Genomic DNA, 17342 nt, shown 5'->3' on the forward strand with positions numbered 1-17342 from the left:
GCCAGTGTGGCATCTACACTAAAAGTTACAGGTCACACTTCCCAGTTTAATGTCTCCACCACAACATTTTACAGTCCAGTTTTCCTCAAACTTCTGGATAGTCTTCTAATGCCATAGTTTTAACAATACCTAACATCATTGAGATGTTTTGGGACCATGTGAGAAGAGGCATGTTTTTAAGGCTGCTGCAATGTCTTCTTGTCTTAATTGAGTTCTATAGGAATCTTACATCCCTGGTTAGGGTCAGTTTATCCCTGGTTAGGGTTAGTTTATCCCTGGTTAGGGTCAGTTTGTCCCTAATTATGGTCAGTTTATCCCTGGATAGGGTCAGTTTGTCCCTGGTTAGGGTCAGTTTATCCCTGGTTAGGGTCAGTTTGTCCCTGGTTAGGGTCAGTTTATCCCTGGTTAGGGTCAGTTTATCCCTGGTTAGGGTCAGTTTGTCCCTGGTTAGGGTCAGTTTATCCCTGGTTAGGGTCAGTTTGTCCCTGGTTAGGGTCAGTTTATCCCTGGTTAGGGTCAGTTTGTCCCTGATTATAGTCAGTTTGTCCCTGGTTAGGATCAGTTTGTCCCTGGTTAGAGTCAGTTTATCCCTGGATAGGGTCAGTTTATCCCTGGTTAGGATCAGTTTGTCCCTGGTTAGGGTCAGTTTATCCCTGGTTAGGGTCAGTTTGTCCCTGATTATGGTCAGTTTGTCCCTGGTTAGGGTCAGTTTGTCCCTGGTTAGGGTCAGCTTGTCCCTGGTTAGGGTCAGCTTGTCCCTGGTTAGGGTCAGTTTATCCCTGGTTAGGGTCAGTTTGTCCCTGATTATGGTCAGTTTGTCCCTGGTTAGGGTCAGTTTGTCCCTGGTTAGGGTCAGTTTGTCCCTGGTTAGGGTCAGTTTGTCCCTGGTTAGGGTCAGTTTGTCCCTGGTTAGGGTCAGCTTGTCCCTGGTTAGGGTCAGTTTATCCCTGGTTAGGGTCAGTTTATCCCTGGTTAGGGTCAGTTTATCCCTGGTTAGGGTCAGCTTGTCCCTGGTTAGGGTCAGTTCGTCCCTGGTTAGGGTCAGTTCGTCCCTGGTTAGGGTCAGTTTGTCCCTGGTTAGGGTCAGTTAATTATTTAACAAACCGCCTCTGTTTTACAGACACTGGATTTGGGACGTCAATTGTTTCTGAGAACAGCTATTTTCTCTGTCCAATACTGTATGTTTTTAGAATTCCTGGGTGTAAGGGTTTCCTGTCTGGGAAAAAGAAAGCTGGCCATTGAACAATAATCTGGCCAGCAGTGTGCCTTGGGGCATGCAGTGAGACACTGCTATGAGCAAGAAAATGTGTGATCTAATTTAGGGCCAGCGAGGCGTTCAATCTTCTCTCTGCGGACTGTTGGCACTCCACACCATTCAGTTTCTTTGTTTTGGAGAAAGCTGCTTTCACTGCTGTTCAAAATGTATTCTGTCCATGCCATCAGGGTCAAACCCAGCAGGAGATGCCATGCAACAGTTTATTCTGCTTCCCTGTCCCTGATGGTTTAAATCCATTTGTGTTTGTTTGTGAGGCTGAGGTTCTGTGAACTCATGAATCCCAACATTGAAGAAAAGGCTAAGAACAGGCCATGTTGTTTATGGTCTCTTTTGAGCTTCTTTCGATGATCAAATGTACTGTACTTTATTGTACTGTATTGGTCAGACATCCTTGCATGGTTTTATGATGGGACATAAACCTACTACCTTGCAACATTCTCTCTTCCACCCTCCACAATGCCAGGAAATTACATCAAATATGGACTAGACATCATACCATGTTTTGGTATGTAAATGTATGGGCACTGATGCTCTAAATGATTGAAATCATAATACTTTGCAGATCAACTGATCAAACCTACTGAAATTGTTACTCTATGCCTCTTAAGCATACATCATGTATACAAATGTACAGTATGCATCATGGTGGGAGAGAGGGAGGAAGAAAACCTGCATTACTATTATTGTTATAGATATTTTCAGAAACCCAGAACCCTGTCTTTCAACTCATTCTGCTCAGTGCCTGGAGGGCTGCTTCTAAAGATCAGAGCTGTTCCTTATCGCCCAAACACACTTTCTGTTTTAGCCTGTAATGCTATAACACAATGTGTCCCTGAAGTGAAGCGTGGCCTTTCAAACGTCACCTTGGAGTAGATGTGAAGAGTGGCTCATTGTGGCCCGCAGCTCTCTGCTCTGTTTTATCCAGGGCAAGGTGAAGGAAGAGCAGACTGGCTTTGAATATTAACCTTATTCTTATTCTAGTCCAAGTACTACTTCCATTTGAAAGATAGCAGTAAGCGCTAGCTGATGACAGGTTGATGTTTATTGTCATGAATCTTGCCCTGGAGGCAGAACTGAGCGATTTCTGCTAGATGTACCAGCTGCTAAATAGTTAGTTAAATAGTTAACCTACTGTATAGAGTACCTCAGTATGAGTCATAATACCCATAAAATCTAGTGGTCAAACATGGAAATGGTTCCAATCGTTTTCCACCATCCATTCATTTAAAAAGCACCTAAAATAAGTGCTGTGTTTCGTGTAGGCTTACCCTGGCGTGACATTTTGATAACCGTGTCAATCTCTCTGAGACAAGGTGACTTTTATCAATATATTCGACTGTAACACCTCTAATGTGGAACCTCTATAGCAAACCGGACTATCTGCATTGACACTTTTTGCACTAACATGTTGCTGTTTATTATATATTCTGTTGCCTAGTCACACTATCCCCATCTATATGTACATATCTACCTCAATCACCTCGTACCCCTGCACATTAACTCAGTACTGGTACCCTGTGTATATAGCCATTGCTACTCATTATGTATTAATTCCTTGTGTTATTATTTTTCTATTATTTTTCTATTATTTATCTTTTTTTTCTCTGTATTGTTGGGAAGGGCCCATAAGTAAGCATTTCACTGTTTGTCTACACCTATTGTTTACAAAGCATGTGACAAATACAATTTGATCATTTGCAAAGACAAAATTGTCTATATCTAAAAAATGTATGAAAACAAAAAATTAGCTTTTTATTGAGATTAGGTTAGGGATTAGGGTTAGCAGTGTGGTTAAAATGTGATTGTATGACTTTGTAGATGTGCCAGCAAATGACTACTTTGCAGAGCTGCCTCCAGGGCAAGATTCATGACAATAAAAGCTTGCTAGCTGATGTGGAACGCCAGATCATATGGGATGGGTAGGGGTTGAGGCCTGCTCTGTAAGGTCCTTATCATATCACCACTTCTCAGGGATTTGGATTAGGGGAGTATTGTCTGTGGAATCAACCTGTGATTTTGACATTATTGAACATACAATTTATTTTCAGATGTAATTTCATATGTACAGTATTATAGAGCTAACTGCCAAAAGAAAGGAAACACCAACATAGTGTCTAAATAGGTCATTGGGCCACCACGAGCCAGAACAGCTTCAATACACCATGGCATAGATTCTACAAGTGTCTGAAACTCTATTTGAGAGATGCAACACCATTTTTCCATGAGAAATTCCATCATTTGGTGTTTTGTTGCCAGTGGTAGAAAATGCTGTCTCAGGCTCTGCTCAAGAATCTCCCATAAGTGTTCAATTGGGTTGACATCTGGTGGGTGACTGGGTGGGTGGGTGGGTGACTGACTGACTGACTGACTATGCTTCTTTGAGACCCCTCTTTCAAAGTCACTGAGATCTCTTCTTCTTGCCATGGTAGCCAACTGGGCATTTTTGTACATGTCCCTAAGCATTATGGGATGTTAATTGCTTGATTAACTCAGGAACCACACCTGTGTGAAAGCACCTGCTTTCAATATACTTTGTATCCCTCGTTTGCTTAAGTGTTTCCTTTATTTTGGCAGTTACCTGTAGATTTCTTCATGAACATCTTTAGTGTCATCTAGTGGTGCTTGGTTCAAATTGCATGTTGTTTCTTTAGAATATCTTCTGCATGCACGTGCATATATGTACAATAACAAATTAAACTGGTAATATATGTATATATGTTTCACACGTAAAAATGAGTAAACAGAATCCTCATCCATCTCACCTATTAACTGTGCATAATATGTAGCTTGACTGGGTGTTTTTGATTTGCTGGGGTTAGATTTAGAGTAGAATTATACTCCAAAGTCCTCTTGGTGTTACTGACATTTTGTTGATCATTGAATCGTGCTTGCTGAACAACAAATGTGTACATCACTTGCTAGGTCTAAAAAGGGATGTTTTTGTTATGTTTCTAGTCTGCAAATTACATATTCAAACTCTGAATTAGACACCATTCCAGAAGACAAACTCCTATGATGTTGAAACATTGTCATTTTATTTTAAGCACTTTTCAAGACAACCAAAGGTACTTTACATACATAAGATAATCAGCAGGATAAAATGCAATACAATCACACATTAAAATGAGTAGCTATATTAAAGTTCACTAAACATGATGACAGACTGACCAGAGAGAACACTAAACATGATGACAGGTTGACCAGGGAGAACACTAAACATGATGACAGACTAACCTGGGAGAACACCAAGCATGATGACAGACTAACCAGGGAAAACACTACACATGATGACAGACTAACCAGGAAGAACACTATACATGACGACAGACTAACCAGGGAGAACACTAAACATGATGACAGACTAACCAGGGAGAACACTAAACATGATGACAGACTAACCAGGGAGAACACTAAACATGATGACAGACTAACCAGGGAGAACACTAAACATGATGACAGACTGACCGTGACGACAGACTGACCAGGGAGAACACTAAACATGATGACAGACTAACCAGGGAGAACACTATACATGATGACAGACTGACCGTGACGACAGACTGACCAGGGAGAACACTAAACATGATGACAGACAAACCAGGAAGAACACTATACATGATGACAGACTAACCAGGGAGAACACTAAACATGATGACAGACTAACCAGGGAGAACACTAAACATGACAGACTACCCAGGGAGAACACTAAACATGATGACAGACTACCCAGGGAGAACACTAAACATGATGATAGACTAACCAGGGAGAACACAAAACATGATGACAGACTAACCAGGGAGAACACTAAACATGATGACAGACTAACCAGGACGACAGACTGACCAGGGAGAACACTAAACATGATGACAGACTAACCAGGGAGAACACTAAACATGATGACAGACTAACCAGGGAGAACACTAAACATGATGACAGACTAACCAGGGAGAACACTAAACATGATGACAGACTAACCTGGGAGAACACCAAGCATGATGACAGACTAACTAGGGAGAACACTAAACATGATGACAGACTAACCAGGGAGAACACTAAACATGATGACAGACTAACCAGGGAGAACACTAAACATGATGACAGACAAACCAGGAAGAACACTATACATGATGACAGACTAACCAGGGAGAACATTAAACATGATGACAGACTAACCAGGGAAAACACTACACACGATGACAGACTAACCATGATGACAGACTAACCAGGGAGAACACTAAACATGATGACAGACTAACCAGGGAGAACACTAAACATGATGACAGACTAACCAGGGAGAACACTAAACATGATGACAGACTAACCAGGGAGAACACTACACATGATTACAGACTAACCAGGGAGAACACTAAACATGATGACAGACTAACCAGGGAGAACACTACACATGATGACAGACTAACCAGCGAGAACACTACACATGATGACAGACTAACCAGCGAGAACACTACACATGATGACAGACTAACCAGCGAGAACACTACACATGATGACAGACTAACCAGCGAGAACACTACACCAGATGACAGTCTAACCAGGGAGAACACTACACATGATTACAGACTAACCAGGGAGAACACTAAACATGATGACAGACTAACCTGGGAGAACACTAAACATGATGACAGACTAACCAGGGAGAACACTACACATGATGACAGACTACCCAGGGAGAACACTACACATGATGACAGACTAACCAGGGAGAACACTAAACATGATGACAGACTAACCAGGGAGAACACTAAACATGATGACAGACTAACCAGGGAGAACACTAAACATGATGACAGATTAACCAGGGAGAACACTAAACATGACAGACTAACCAGGGAGAACACTACACATGATTACAGACTAACCAGGGAGAACACTAAACATGATGACAGACTAACCAGGGAGAACACTACACATGATGACAGACTAACCAGCGAGAACACTACACATGATGACAGACTAACCAGGGAGAACACTAAACATGATGACAGACTAACCAGGGAGAACACTAAACATGATGACAGACTAACCAGGGAGAACACTACACATGATGACAGACTAACCAGCGAGAACACTACACATGATGACAGACTAACCAGCGAGAACACTACACATGATGACAGACTAACCAGGGAGAACACTACACATGTTGACAGAGGATAAAAGCTAAGACAACAGAGAATCCAGGTAAGCCTGTGTGAAAAGGTGTGTCTTTAGTGTGGACTTGAATATGTGTTTGGATTGTGAGAGCCAGTACAAAATAATGACAGATCATAATGTAATTTCCTTTTTATTCTCTTTGTGTCAATATCCAACATCCATCCATTTTTGAATGGATGATTTAGATAGATGCCTATAGGTTACAGAACACTAACCGCATGTCATGTTGTCACTACAGATAATCAGTCTGAAATACCGTCACTACTCGTGGGTGGCAGAGCTGATCCAGATTTTTATTGCCATCAGTATAACAGTGTCCTTTCTGGTGATGGGATCTGCCATGAAGCACACAAGTATGTTCCCTCTCAATACATCTCTATCCTTGCTGTTCTCTATGCATGGCAATGTTCTCTGAAGAGGTGGGAATGCATTTTTGATAGCATGAGTTCGAGACATGCAAACCCCTCACCCACACCAATGTCTATTAAGGTCTAACCTCATATACGATGTACTTGTGTGACCAATCTCTCTGCTAGTCGGTTGTTCGCTGGTAAATCAGTTTTATCTGTGTAAAGGGGTTATAAAATTAATGTTAATATATAGTTATTTATGGCTAAATAGAAGGACTTATTTTTTTCATGTTTTTAGGCCTGAAATTGAGGAAAATAAGATAAATTAATATTCAGAGAGATACAAAAAATATAATTTTCCTGTTTAGTTGCCACAGGCTGAGAAACTAATTTAAATGATTCAGGATAACATCTCTATTTTCAAAATATCTGCAATAAATCACGCTTCATGGTTACACAATTATGCCTTTCATTAATGTGGCATCATTATCTCTCCTTTCTTCCAGTCAGGAGTGATCAAAATAATCAGAATGATATGAATCATGAAAAATACCAATTGCATGTATTTACATGTACAATTATATAAATCTACAGCTTTAAGAAGCTGTAGATGTGGTGCCTTGTAGGTATATTGACTGTGTTTGGTTGTTTTGTTTCAGTTGATGGCCTTGTGAACTCACACTGGAACACCAAGTTGGAATGGATGTCTAAAGTCTGCGAGAGGACATTACCACAGAGCTTCCACAGATGCAGTTCAAGAGGGTATACAATTCTACTTCTCCATCTGGTTTTGAATTCCTCCTGTCACAAGATGATTTCACAGGCCATTTGCTTTCTCATTCGCTGACCATTACCACTCCCATAAAAATATTATATTTATCTGTCCCTGTAATAGAAAAGGTTATGAAGCATTCAGGATGCTTACTTTGACTAATTAAGTTGATTTCATGATATTAACCAAACAATCCATGTTGTCTTTTCTCCTTGACAGTCTTGCCAATGGGCTCATATCTCTGCTTGCATTTGGAATCATTTTTATTGTCTCGTCGTGTGATCCAAGGGTAAGTGCCTCATTCTTCCTCCTGCTACAGCAAAATAAAACTAGTCACCTGTTCCTATCTGGATCTAGGCTAGAGTAGGAATTTGTGCTTGATTGCTGTTTCAAATTATTCCAATGAGCTATGATAATCAAGTATCCAAACCAGTTATTATGGTATGTAGGAACATGTATTTTTATTTTACTAGGCAAGTCAGTTAAGAACAAATTCCTATTTTCAATGACGGCCTAGGAACAGTGGGTTAACTGCCTGTTCAGGGGCAGAACGACAGATTTGTACCTTGTCAGCTCGGGGATTCGAACTTGCAACCTTTCCGTTACTAGTCCAACGCTCAAATATAGCTCAAGCTATATTTATGCTATATTTATGTGTACCCTTTAACTAGGGATTTGTGGTGATGTTGGACAAAGTGGTGTCTTTCTCTTTGAACACTGAAGTTGGGTTGTTCATCTTTGTGATGCTGCGAGCCTCCAGATCAGAGGGATTTCAGTGAGTAGCCTACTGTTTTATCAGTGATAGAGAGAACTAGTTCCTACAGGTTCTCATCTCTTCCTCTCCTCCCAGACACCTGACTGTGCCTCTGCCCGTGGGCCAGCGGGTCTTCCAACTTCACTGGATCCTGCCTATTTACTTCCTGTTTGCTGTGGCCTACGATGTTATCCAGAGCATCGTAGAGATAGCAGAGAACAATTTACAGCACTCCTCCCAACCTCTCCTCACCAACTATTCTCTGAGCTGAGCACTACTGTGAATGATGGACGGTAGCCGCAAGCCTGGGAGCCGTGTGGTGGTGATAACAATGCTGTGTTCATTTGCTCATTCATGGACGTCATGCAGCTTCCTCTTGAACATTAACAGCATCAGGGATGTCTCCTACGGTCAACTATTTAATGTACTGTAAGGGCTCAATTCAATCAGATCCGTGTTGGTCAACATCTGCATAGAGGTTGTTTTGGCGGTGGCAGATATGGAACTGCGTTAGCTGTCAAGTCCAAAAGTGACTCCAGGCATTACACCTAAAGTGGACTTGCCATTGGCTGCACGAAGTTGCTATAACAGAAATTCCATGCAGCCTTTTTTAGAAGTTTGAACACTGCAATGTGGGATGTAGTCTACACCTTGATTAAGATTATTTAGTTTCATGATTTTCAATTTGAGTGAAATTATTTCTATATAGCCAACACTTTCTTATTCTGAATTTCTAGAGATTTGGGCGGGTGTGGCTTTGTGACAATGATGGAAGAGCAGCTGCTCACCGATTTGATGGCTCGAACACAGTTCCACCTTCGACATCGCCTAAACATCCGTTATGTGGGTGTCTGTAACCGCAGGTTAACACTTGATCTGAATTGAATCTAGGTCTGTTTCATTTTTATGTAATTGTTTTCAGAGGGCTGTATTGAATTACCAGCAGTCATGCTATTAGGGAGTCTTTACAGCTCAATATATGCATTGTTTAACAGCGCAACCAGAGAATATACACAATTATTTTAGTTTAGACATTAAATGTACAGACTGGTGCGTCATCAAAACAGCCAATAACTGGTATGATGCCACAGCATGATGTCTGGGATCTCACTATTTAAAAGTTGCCTACAGCTTCTTTCCCTACAAATGCTTTCATATGTATGTATCTAACTAGCTGAACATGTTTAGAATAAACAGATAAACAAGGGGAAAATCCAATAAAAAATGATATATTAATATCAAAATATATTTTATTCTGGACTTTTTTTCAGATCTGGTTCAAATTACAACAGATCAATGCAATCTGCAAAAACACATTTTGACTCGAGAAACCAAGGGTGGGGCGTGGGCACTCATGATGCAATGTGGAACCAAAAAAATAATTAAACTGGAACATACTGTACTTGATTATCTCCAATAATCTTACATTTTACTCCTTTAGGCTACAAAGAAATATGAATTACAAAAGTTTTAAAAGAGTACAAAATGTCCAGAGGACATACACATAAGAATATGATTAGAATTCAGGTAGTGAAAATGAAGGGCAAAGCAGACACTAGGACAGCAGATTTATAAAAGAAAAGCTAAAATAACCTTCCACTGTCATAGACTGTATAATAAATAGTGTCCAGATGGTACAATCTACTTAGAGTAGACAGTTTTTACAGATTTAAAAGGACTACACTCTGTATAAAATGCACATTTATGGGATGGTTGCACAGACCCTGATTAAACCTACTCTAATAATAAACATCCTCAATGTTTCAATTGAAAGTGCTTTTTGAGACCAGGAGTAGGTTTCATATGGACCCATGCATCTGCCCCTATATGTGTAGTGATATCCCAAAAAATAAACCGCTAACATAAGTCTTAAACCAGGGGAACAAGGGATCCTGGCCATGGATCCTCACATTTCCATCAAGCCAAAACCTCATTCTGCCATCTGTAATATCAGACTGGCTTTCTTTGTTTAAAAAAAACTAACACACACTACATTTAACAGGATATCTAGACTGTAACCGGTGAATATTCAGATGTGTCCCATTTCAAATTAAGATTGTTGAAAGTCAAACAAAAAACATTTAACTATCGATTGATTACTGTCCAGCAGGGGAATTCTCTTCTCACAATGATTTGAAAAGATACCAGACAGTGTCTGTCGCATGTCATTAAATGGTTATGCTTCAAATTCAGTTAACTTTTTTAAATATTGAGCAGCACAAAAATAATTGATATGGTGCATGTTACTCCATGTGATTTCTGATTCCTAGCCCAACACCCAGACTTGCTTTAAGATGACATTTTTCCTCTGAAAACAGCTTTGCTTGTTTGTGATCCAAATAACCTCAGTCAATATCTAGTTTGGGAAATGGTCTATGGGACTTGAGTGATAACTTTGCCTAATCAACATGTAAACCACTTTGAGTGGAAGTTTTGTTGTGACAGATGATACATCAGCAATATGAAATGTATCTGGAAAAACATCTGAGAGAATCACATTATCAGCTAAGTTTTCATTAGAAGAATAGAAAACTTAAAGCAAGTCTTCCCTTTTTGCTATATGTTGTGGAAGCACTCTGGTGAAAGGTCTAGTGGACATCACAGTTCCAACCATTCACTCTGGAGGGAGGGAACAGTCATTGGATGACTCGTCTGCTTCTCTTCTTTAAGCGATCCAATACTGGATGTTTCCACATGATAACTACAGCAGTACAGCTTCGTCCAGGGGTAATCATGGAACATTTTTCTAGCTCCATCAATGGTGCACAAACCAACCATAAAAATGGTTTTAAAGCATCCAGCTGTACAATGCCTCTTCTTTCATGTGCACTCAATGTTAATTTGTAATAATATTAAGTCAGGAGAATCAATGTCTCCTGTAGAGGAAAGAAATAAAAACTACTGCATTTAGATGTCAACAGTAAAAACAAGTCCCCATATTGTTTTGAACCACAAAGCGCACACTACCAAAGACTATTTTTTTCAATAACTGTTTTGTGAGTGTGTATAAAAAGAGGACTCCTCCACTTCATGCAGCTGTGACCCCCAAAAATATTAACTTAAACATTGAAATCATTTTTTAAAACTGCCTGCCGCAGGACGGGAAAGCCGATATGTCTGTACACAGAGACTGAACTACCAACAAAGTTTAAAATATTTTTTTTTTGTCTTGATGAGGATGGTTTAAAGATCAAAAAGCAAAATAGCTTTGAAATGTTGGTACATATACGGATCTTTTTTTCTTTTTTTTCTGTGTCCCTTTAATGTCTCTGGAAGGATTTGCTGCACAGATTGTGTCCTTGCTCCTGAATCTGTTGTGTAGAGGTTGGGGTGCTTGTTTCTGGTCTGTAGTGGCTGGCCATGGTTCAGAGGGACTAGCAGTACATGGGGCAGGGACAGTTATTTGGCTATGTACACATTCACTGTCGGTCCATGGCTTCCAACAAGGAGTGTTACTTCCGCAGATCTAATACACAAACCTGAAAAACAAGAGAGGCTTTATAATATATATATTATTATGACCTGTATATCTCAGTGATAAACCCTTAACTTTTTTGGTGACTTTTTAAAAATGAAATATATGAAAATGCTAAAAAATGTGTACTCACAGATCCATCTGATGCACTTGCTCCCACTTTGTCACCTGCTGCATTCCAGCAAACTTCAAAGATTCCCCCTGTCCCCCTGTAACTATGGACTAAAGCACCAGTCTGTGGAATGGAAAGGGAAGCGAAGACAGTGTTATTGTTTCAGATCAACAACCACAAGCCAAAGGCTATACCATAGCTTTCTTAGATTTAAATCCATTCGCAAGCCTAATTAAAGTCTCCAAAATAAGCACTACCACTGACCAAAGCAACTAACTGCATAACAATACAGGAAGCTAATATCACTAACAGTTCTCCACTCCGTGCAAGGTAGATATAGCAAGACAGTGTCGGGACTGTACCTGCGTGTTCCAGATGTGAACACACTTGTCAAAGGAGCCACTGGCCAGATGCCTGCCGTCGGGGCTGAATGCCACACTGTAGACAGGCTCCTGGTGTTTGGTTAGCGTGTGAATGCAGATGCCTCGGTCCACATCCCACAGCCGCACCGTCGAATCAAAGGATGCACTGCAGGGAACACAGGAAAAACATTCATCGATCTGCCTCCTCCCCAGAAGAAATACTTAGTTCATAGCTCACCTCAAACACAAAGCCCCAATTCAGAAGCATGAAAACTGGGGCAATTCAGGTGAAGAGTTTTGGTTCAGGGCACAAAGACATTGTGGCTGGCCCAGAAATAGTGTAGTCATCAGTCTATTACCCTCTAACAGGGCCACACCGCTGTTATCACAGCCAGTAATGCTGCTTTCACATCCAAACTAATGGATGCCCACATAGAGGGCGCAGCAGTGCTTCTGTTTCAGTACCTGGCAAGCATGAGATTGGCATTGGGGTTGTTGGTTCCAGGACCAGTGGGGCTCCATTTGATGGTGTAGATCTCTTTGCTGTGAGCTTGCAGGTCATGAACACATGTGTCCTGTTTCATACTCCAGATCTAGCATGGTAAAATGACATGATGGTGAATATCCAAAACGCTGAATGTTCAGATAGATAAGAATGTTTGGTTGGTTTTATACTTGGTTTATTTTTCAGGTTGACAATTTGCCAAAGGTTGACAATTCACAATGAAGAAATGTATAGAGAAATATATACAAAACATGAATTTTATGAATTTCTGATATATAATCCAGAGCAAACCATTACAGTGCACATGTATTTATATAATTTATTTAACAGGGACAGTAATCAACAACGCAGACAATACTTAAGTGTAAGAGTGCTGGACGTAGCTAGACAGTTTTCATTCATAACTTACCTTCAGCGTCATGTCGTCTGAGCAAGAGGCCAGCAGGTTACCGGTTGGATCCCATTTGATTGCATTTACTTCATTCTGGAGCGGAGGGTAGCACAGACAAATCAAATCAAATTTTATTTGTCACATACACATGGTTAGCAGATGTTAATGCGAGTGTAGCGAAATGCTTGTGCTTCTAGTTCCGACAATGCAGTGATAACCAACAAGTAATCTAACTAACAATTCCAAAACTACTGTCTTATACACAGTGTAAGTGGATAAAGAATATGTACATAAGGATATATGAATGAGTGATGGTACAGAGCAGCATACAGTAGATGGTATCGAGTACAGTATATACATATGAGATGAGTATGTAGACAAAGTAAACAAAGTGGCATAGTTAAAGTGGCTAGTTATACATGTATTACATAAGGATGCAGTCGATGATGTAGAGTACAGTATATACGTATGCATATGAGATGAATAATGTAGGGTAAGTAACATTATATAAGGTAGCATTGTTTAAAGTGTCTAGTGATATATTTACATCATTTCCCATCAATTCCCATTATTAAAGTGGCTGGAGTTGGGTCAGTGTCAATGACAGTGTGTTGGCAGCAGCCACTCAATGTTAGTGGTGGCTGTTTAACAGTCTGATGGCCTTGAGATAGAAGCTGTTTTTCAGTCTCTCGGTCCCAGCTTTGATGCACCTGTACTGACCTCGCCTTCTGGATGATAGCGGGGTGAACAGGCAGTGGTTCGGGTGGTTGATGTCCTTGATGATCTTTATGGCCTTCCTGTAACATCGGGTGGTGTAGGTGTCCTGGAGGGCAGGTAGTTTGCCCCGGTGATGCGTTGTGCAGACCTCACTACCCTCTGGAGAGCCTTACGGTTGAGGGCGGAGCAGTTGCCGTACCAGGCGGTGATACAGCCCGCCAGGATGCTCTCGATTGTGCATCTGTAGAAGTTTCTGAGTGCTTTTGGTGACAAGCCAAATTTCTTCAGCCTCCTGAGGTTGAAGAGGCGCTGCTGCGCCTTCTTCACGACGCTGTCAGTGTGAGTGGACCAATTCAGTTTGTCTGTGATGTGTATGCCGAGGAACTTAAAACTTGCTACCCTCTCCACTACTGTTCCATCGATGTGGATAGGGGTGTTCCCTCTGCTGTTTCCTGAAGTCCACAATCATCTCCTTAGTTTTGTTGACGTTGAGTGTGAGGTTATTTTCCTGACACCACACTCCGAGGGCCCTCACCTCCTCCCTGTAGGCCGTCTCGTCGTTGTTGGTAATCAAGCCTACCACTGTTGTGTCGTCCGCAAACTTGATGATTGAGTTGGAGGCGTGCGTGGCCACGCAGTCGTGGGTGAACAGGGAGTACAGGAGAGGGCTCAGAACGCACCCTTGTGGGGCCCCCGTGTTGAGGATCAGCGGGGAGGGCAGTGTGCAGTGTGGTTGAGATTGCATCGTCTGTGGACCTATTTGGGCGGTAAGCAAATTGGAGTGGGTCTAGGGTGTCAGGTAGGGTGGAGGTGATATGGTCCTTGACTAGTCTCTCAAAGCACTTCATGATGACGGAAGTGAGTGCTACGGGGCGGTAGTCGTTTAGCTCAGTTACCTTAACTTTCTTGGGAACAGGAACAATGGTGGCCCTCTTGAAGCATGTGGGAACAGCAGACTGGTATAGGGATTGATTGAATATGTCCGTAAACACACCGGCCAGCTGGTCTGCGCATGCTCTGAGAGCGCGGCAGGGGATGCCGTCTGGGCCTGCAGCCTTGCGAGGGTTAACACGTTTAAATGTCTTACTCACCTCGGCTGCAGTGAAGGAGAGACCGCATGTTTTCGTTGCAGGCCGTGTCAGTGGCACTGTATTGTCCTCAAAGCGGGCAAAAAAAGTTATTTAGTCTGCCTGGGAGCAAGACATCCTGGTCCGTGACTGGGCTGGGTTTCTTCTTGTAGTCCGTGATTGACTGTAGACCCTGCCACATGCCTCTTGTGTCTGAGCCGTTGAATTGAGATTCCACTTTGTCTCTGTACTGACGCTTAGCTTGTTTAATAGCCTTGCGGAGGGAATAGCTGCACTGTTTGTATTCGGTCATGTTGCCAGACACCTTGCCCTGATTAAAAGCAGTGGTTCGCGCTTTCAGTTTCACGCGAATGCTGCCATCAATCCACGGTTTCTGGTTAGGGAATGTTTTTATCGTTGCTATGGGAACGACATCTTCGACGCACGTTCTAATGAACTCGCACACCGAATCAGCGTATTCGTCAATATTTTTATCTGACGCTTGTCGAAACACGTCCCAGTCCACGTGATGGAAGCAGTCTTGGAGTGTGGAGTCAGCTTGGTCTGACCAGCGTTGGACAGACCTCAGCGTGGGAGCCTCTTGTTTGAGTTTCTGCCTGTAGGCAGGGATCAACAAAATGGAGTCGTGGTCAGCTTTTCCGAAAGGGGGCGGGGCAGGGCCTTATATGCGTCGCGGAAGTTAGAGTAACAATGATCCAAGGTTTTACCACCCCTGGTTGCGCAATCGATATGCTGATAAAATTTAGGGAGTCTTGTTTTCAGATTAGCTTTGTTAAAATCCCCAGCTACAATGAATGCAGCCTCCGGATAAATGGTTTCCAGTTTGCAAAGAGTTAAATAAAGTTCGGTCAGAGCCATCGATGTGTCTGCTTGGGGGATATATACAGCTGTGATTATAATCGAAGAGAATTCTCTTGGAAGATAATGCGGTCTACATTTGATTGTGAGGAATTCTAAATCAGGTGAACAGAAGGATTTGAGTTCCTGTATGTTTCCTTCATCACACCATGTCTCGTTAGTCATGAGGCATACGCCCCCGCCACTCTTCTTACCAGAAAGATGTTTGTTTCTGTCGGCGCGATGCGTGGAGAAACCCGTTGGCTGCACCGCATCGGATAGCGTCTTCCCAGTAAGCCATGTTTCCGTGAAGCAGAGAACGTTGCAGTCTCTGATGTCCCTCTGGAATGCTACCCTTGCTCGGATTTCGTCAACCTTGTTGTCAAGAGACTGGACATTGGCAAGAAGAATGCTGGGGAGTGGTGCGCGATGTGCCCTTGTTCGAGTCTGACCAGAAGACCGCTACGTTTCCCTCTTTTTCTGAGTCGTTTTCTTGGGTCGCTGCATGCGATCCATTCCGTTGTCCTGTTTGTAAGGCAGAACACAGGATCCGCGTCGCGGAAAACATATTCTTGGTCGTACTGATGGTGAGTTGACGCTGATCTTATATTCAGTAGTTCTTCTCGACTGTATGTAATGAAACCTAAGATGACCTGGGGTACTAATGTAAGAAATAACACGTAAAAAAAAAAAAAACTGCATAGTTTCCTAGGAACGCGAAGCGAGGCGGCCATCTCTGTCGGCGCCGGAAGAGGAGGCAATGCCTCTGACCCATAGAAAACTGGACAAAATGGCTATGGCATAGTACTTCTATGATGGCTGCAGGAGCAGTGTAACACTGTGGGGTAATTGGTCTGACTTACCGTGTGTCCTTGGAATGTTTTGATGGGCCTGTCCTGGCCAAGTTTACACACATGGATGCACATGTCTGTACTGCAGGAGGCAAACGTGTTGTTGCTCTGCCAGTCCACATCCAGAGCAGGCGCTATGGAGTCACAACAAGAGGAGCGGAAGAAAACAATGAATAAACAACATAGAACTCTACTTCTTTCTTTCTGTGCTTAACAGAAACTAAGAATGAGTCGGCACAAAAATACCCTTACTGTATATATTCATGTAAGTATGTACCGATACATGTCTAGTAAGGGTTAATGAAGAGTCAGGAAAGAAGCCATTGGATAATTCAGTGCACCTGAATGGAACGGGAACTGCTGCTTGGCTTCTCCTGTGTGAGCATCCCATATGATTGTAGTCTGGAGGGAGAAACACACAAAGAAAAACATCTCAATTAGAACACGCCTGAGAATAACAGAATGTTATTTTAGTCCTGAATACCAGAAGAGGTGAATGAGCCTTCATAGCATTTCATGTCTTTAGCTCATAACAAAAAAGAAAAGGGCTGTTGGGTTCTTACCTTATCTACTCCGGCGCTAAGAATGAAGTTTCCTTTCTTGTTCCATTTCAATGCAAAAATGGGACCTTTGTGTTGACCCAGGGTACTGGCAAGATTACCTAGGGTTCAAATCAT

At 42.0% G+C, this 17342-nt stretch overlaps 2 protein-coding genes across 4 annotated transcripts in view; one reads left to right on the plus strand and one right to left on the minus strand.

Annotated features, from left to right (window-relative positions):
- si:ch211-51h4.2 (uncharacterized) overlaps positions 1-10294 on the plus strand; it is a 105772-nt gene extending 95478 nt beyond the window's left edge. Inside the window, exons 14-18 of the mRNA XM_052458413.1 lie at positions 6690-6804; positions 7461-7563; positions 7793-7862; positions 8245-8348; positions 8424-10294. Of these exons, the coding sequence (XP_052314373.1) occupies positions 6690-6804; positions 7461-7563; positions 7793-7862; positions 8245-8348; positions 8424-8598 (567 nt within the window). The 3' untranslated portion in view covers positions 8599-10294. The remainder of the gene's footprint in view (positions 1-6689; positions 6805-7460; positions 7564-7792; positions 7863-8244; positions 8349-8423) is intronic.
- LOC118377675 (F-box-like/WD repeat-containing protein TBL1XR1) overlaps positions 9541-17342 on the minus strand; it is a 43000-nt gene continuing 35198 nt past the window's right edge. For all 3 annotated transcript variants that reach the window (XM_052458427.1, XM_052458417.1, XM_052458434.1), the window contains 8 exons: positions 17229-17326; positions 17007-17067; positions 16678-16799; positions 13191-13265; positions 12742-12869; positions 12277-12442; positions 11936-12037; positions 9541-11806 (listed from right to left, as the gene is read on the minus strand). In XM_052458427.1, the coding sequence (XP_052314387.1) occupies positions 11780-11806; positions 11936-12037; positions 12277-12442; positions 12742-12869; positions 13191-13265; positions 16678-16799; positions 17007-17067; positions 17229-17326 (779 nt within the window). In that variant the 3' untranslated portion in view covers positions 9541-11779. The remainder of the gene's footprint in view (positions 11807-11935; positions 12038-12276; positions 12443-12741; positions 12870-13190; positions 13266-16677; positions 16800-17006; positions 17068-17228; positions 17327-17342) is intronic.

This window comes from Oncorhynchus keta, chromosome 1, assembly GCF_023373465.1.
Source record: "Oncorhynchus keta strain PuntledgeMale-10-30-2019 chromosome 1, Oket_V2, whole genome shotgun sequence".
Classification (NCBI taxonomy): Eukaryota; Metazoa; Chordata; class Actinopteri; order Salmoniformes; family Salmonidae; genus Oncorhynchus; species Oncorhynchus keta.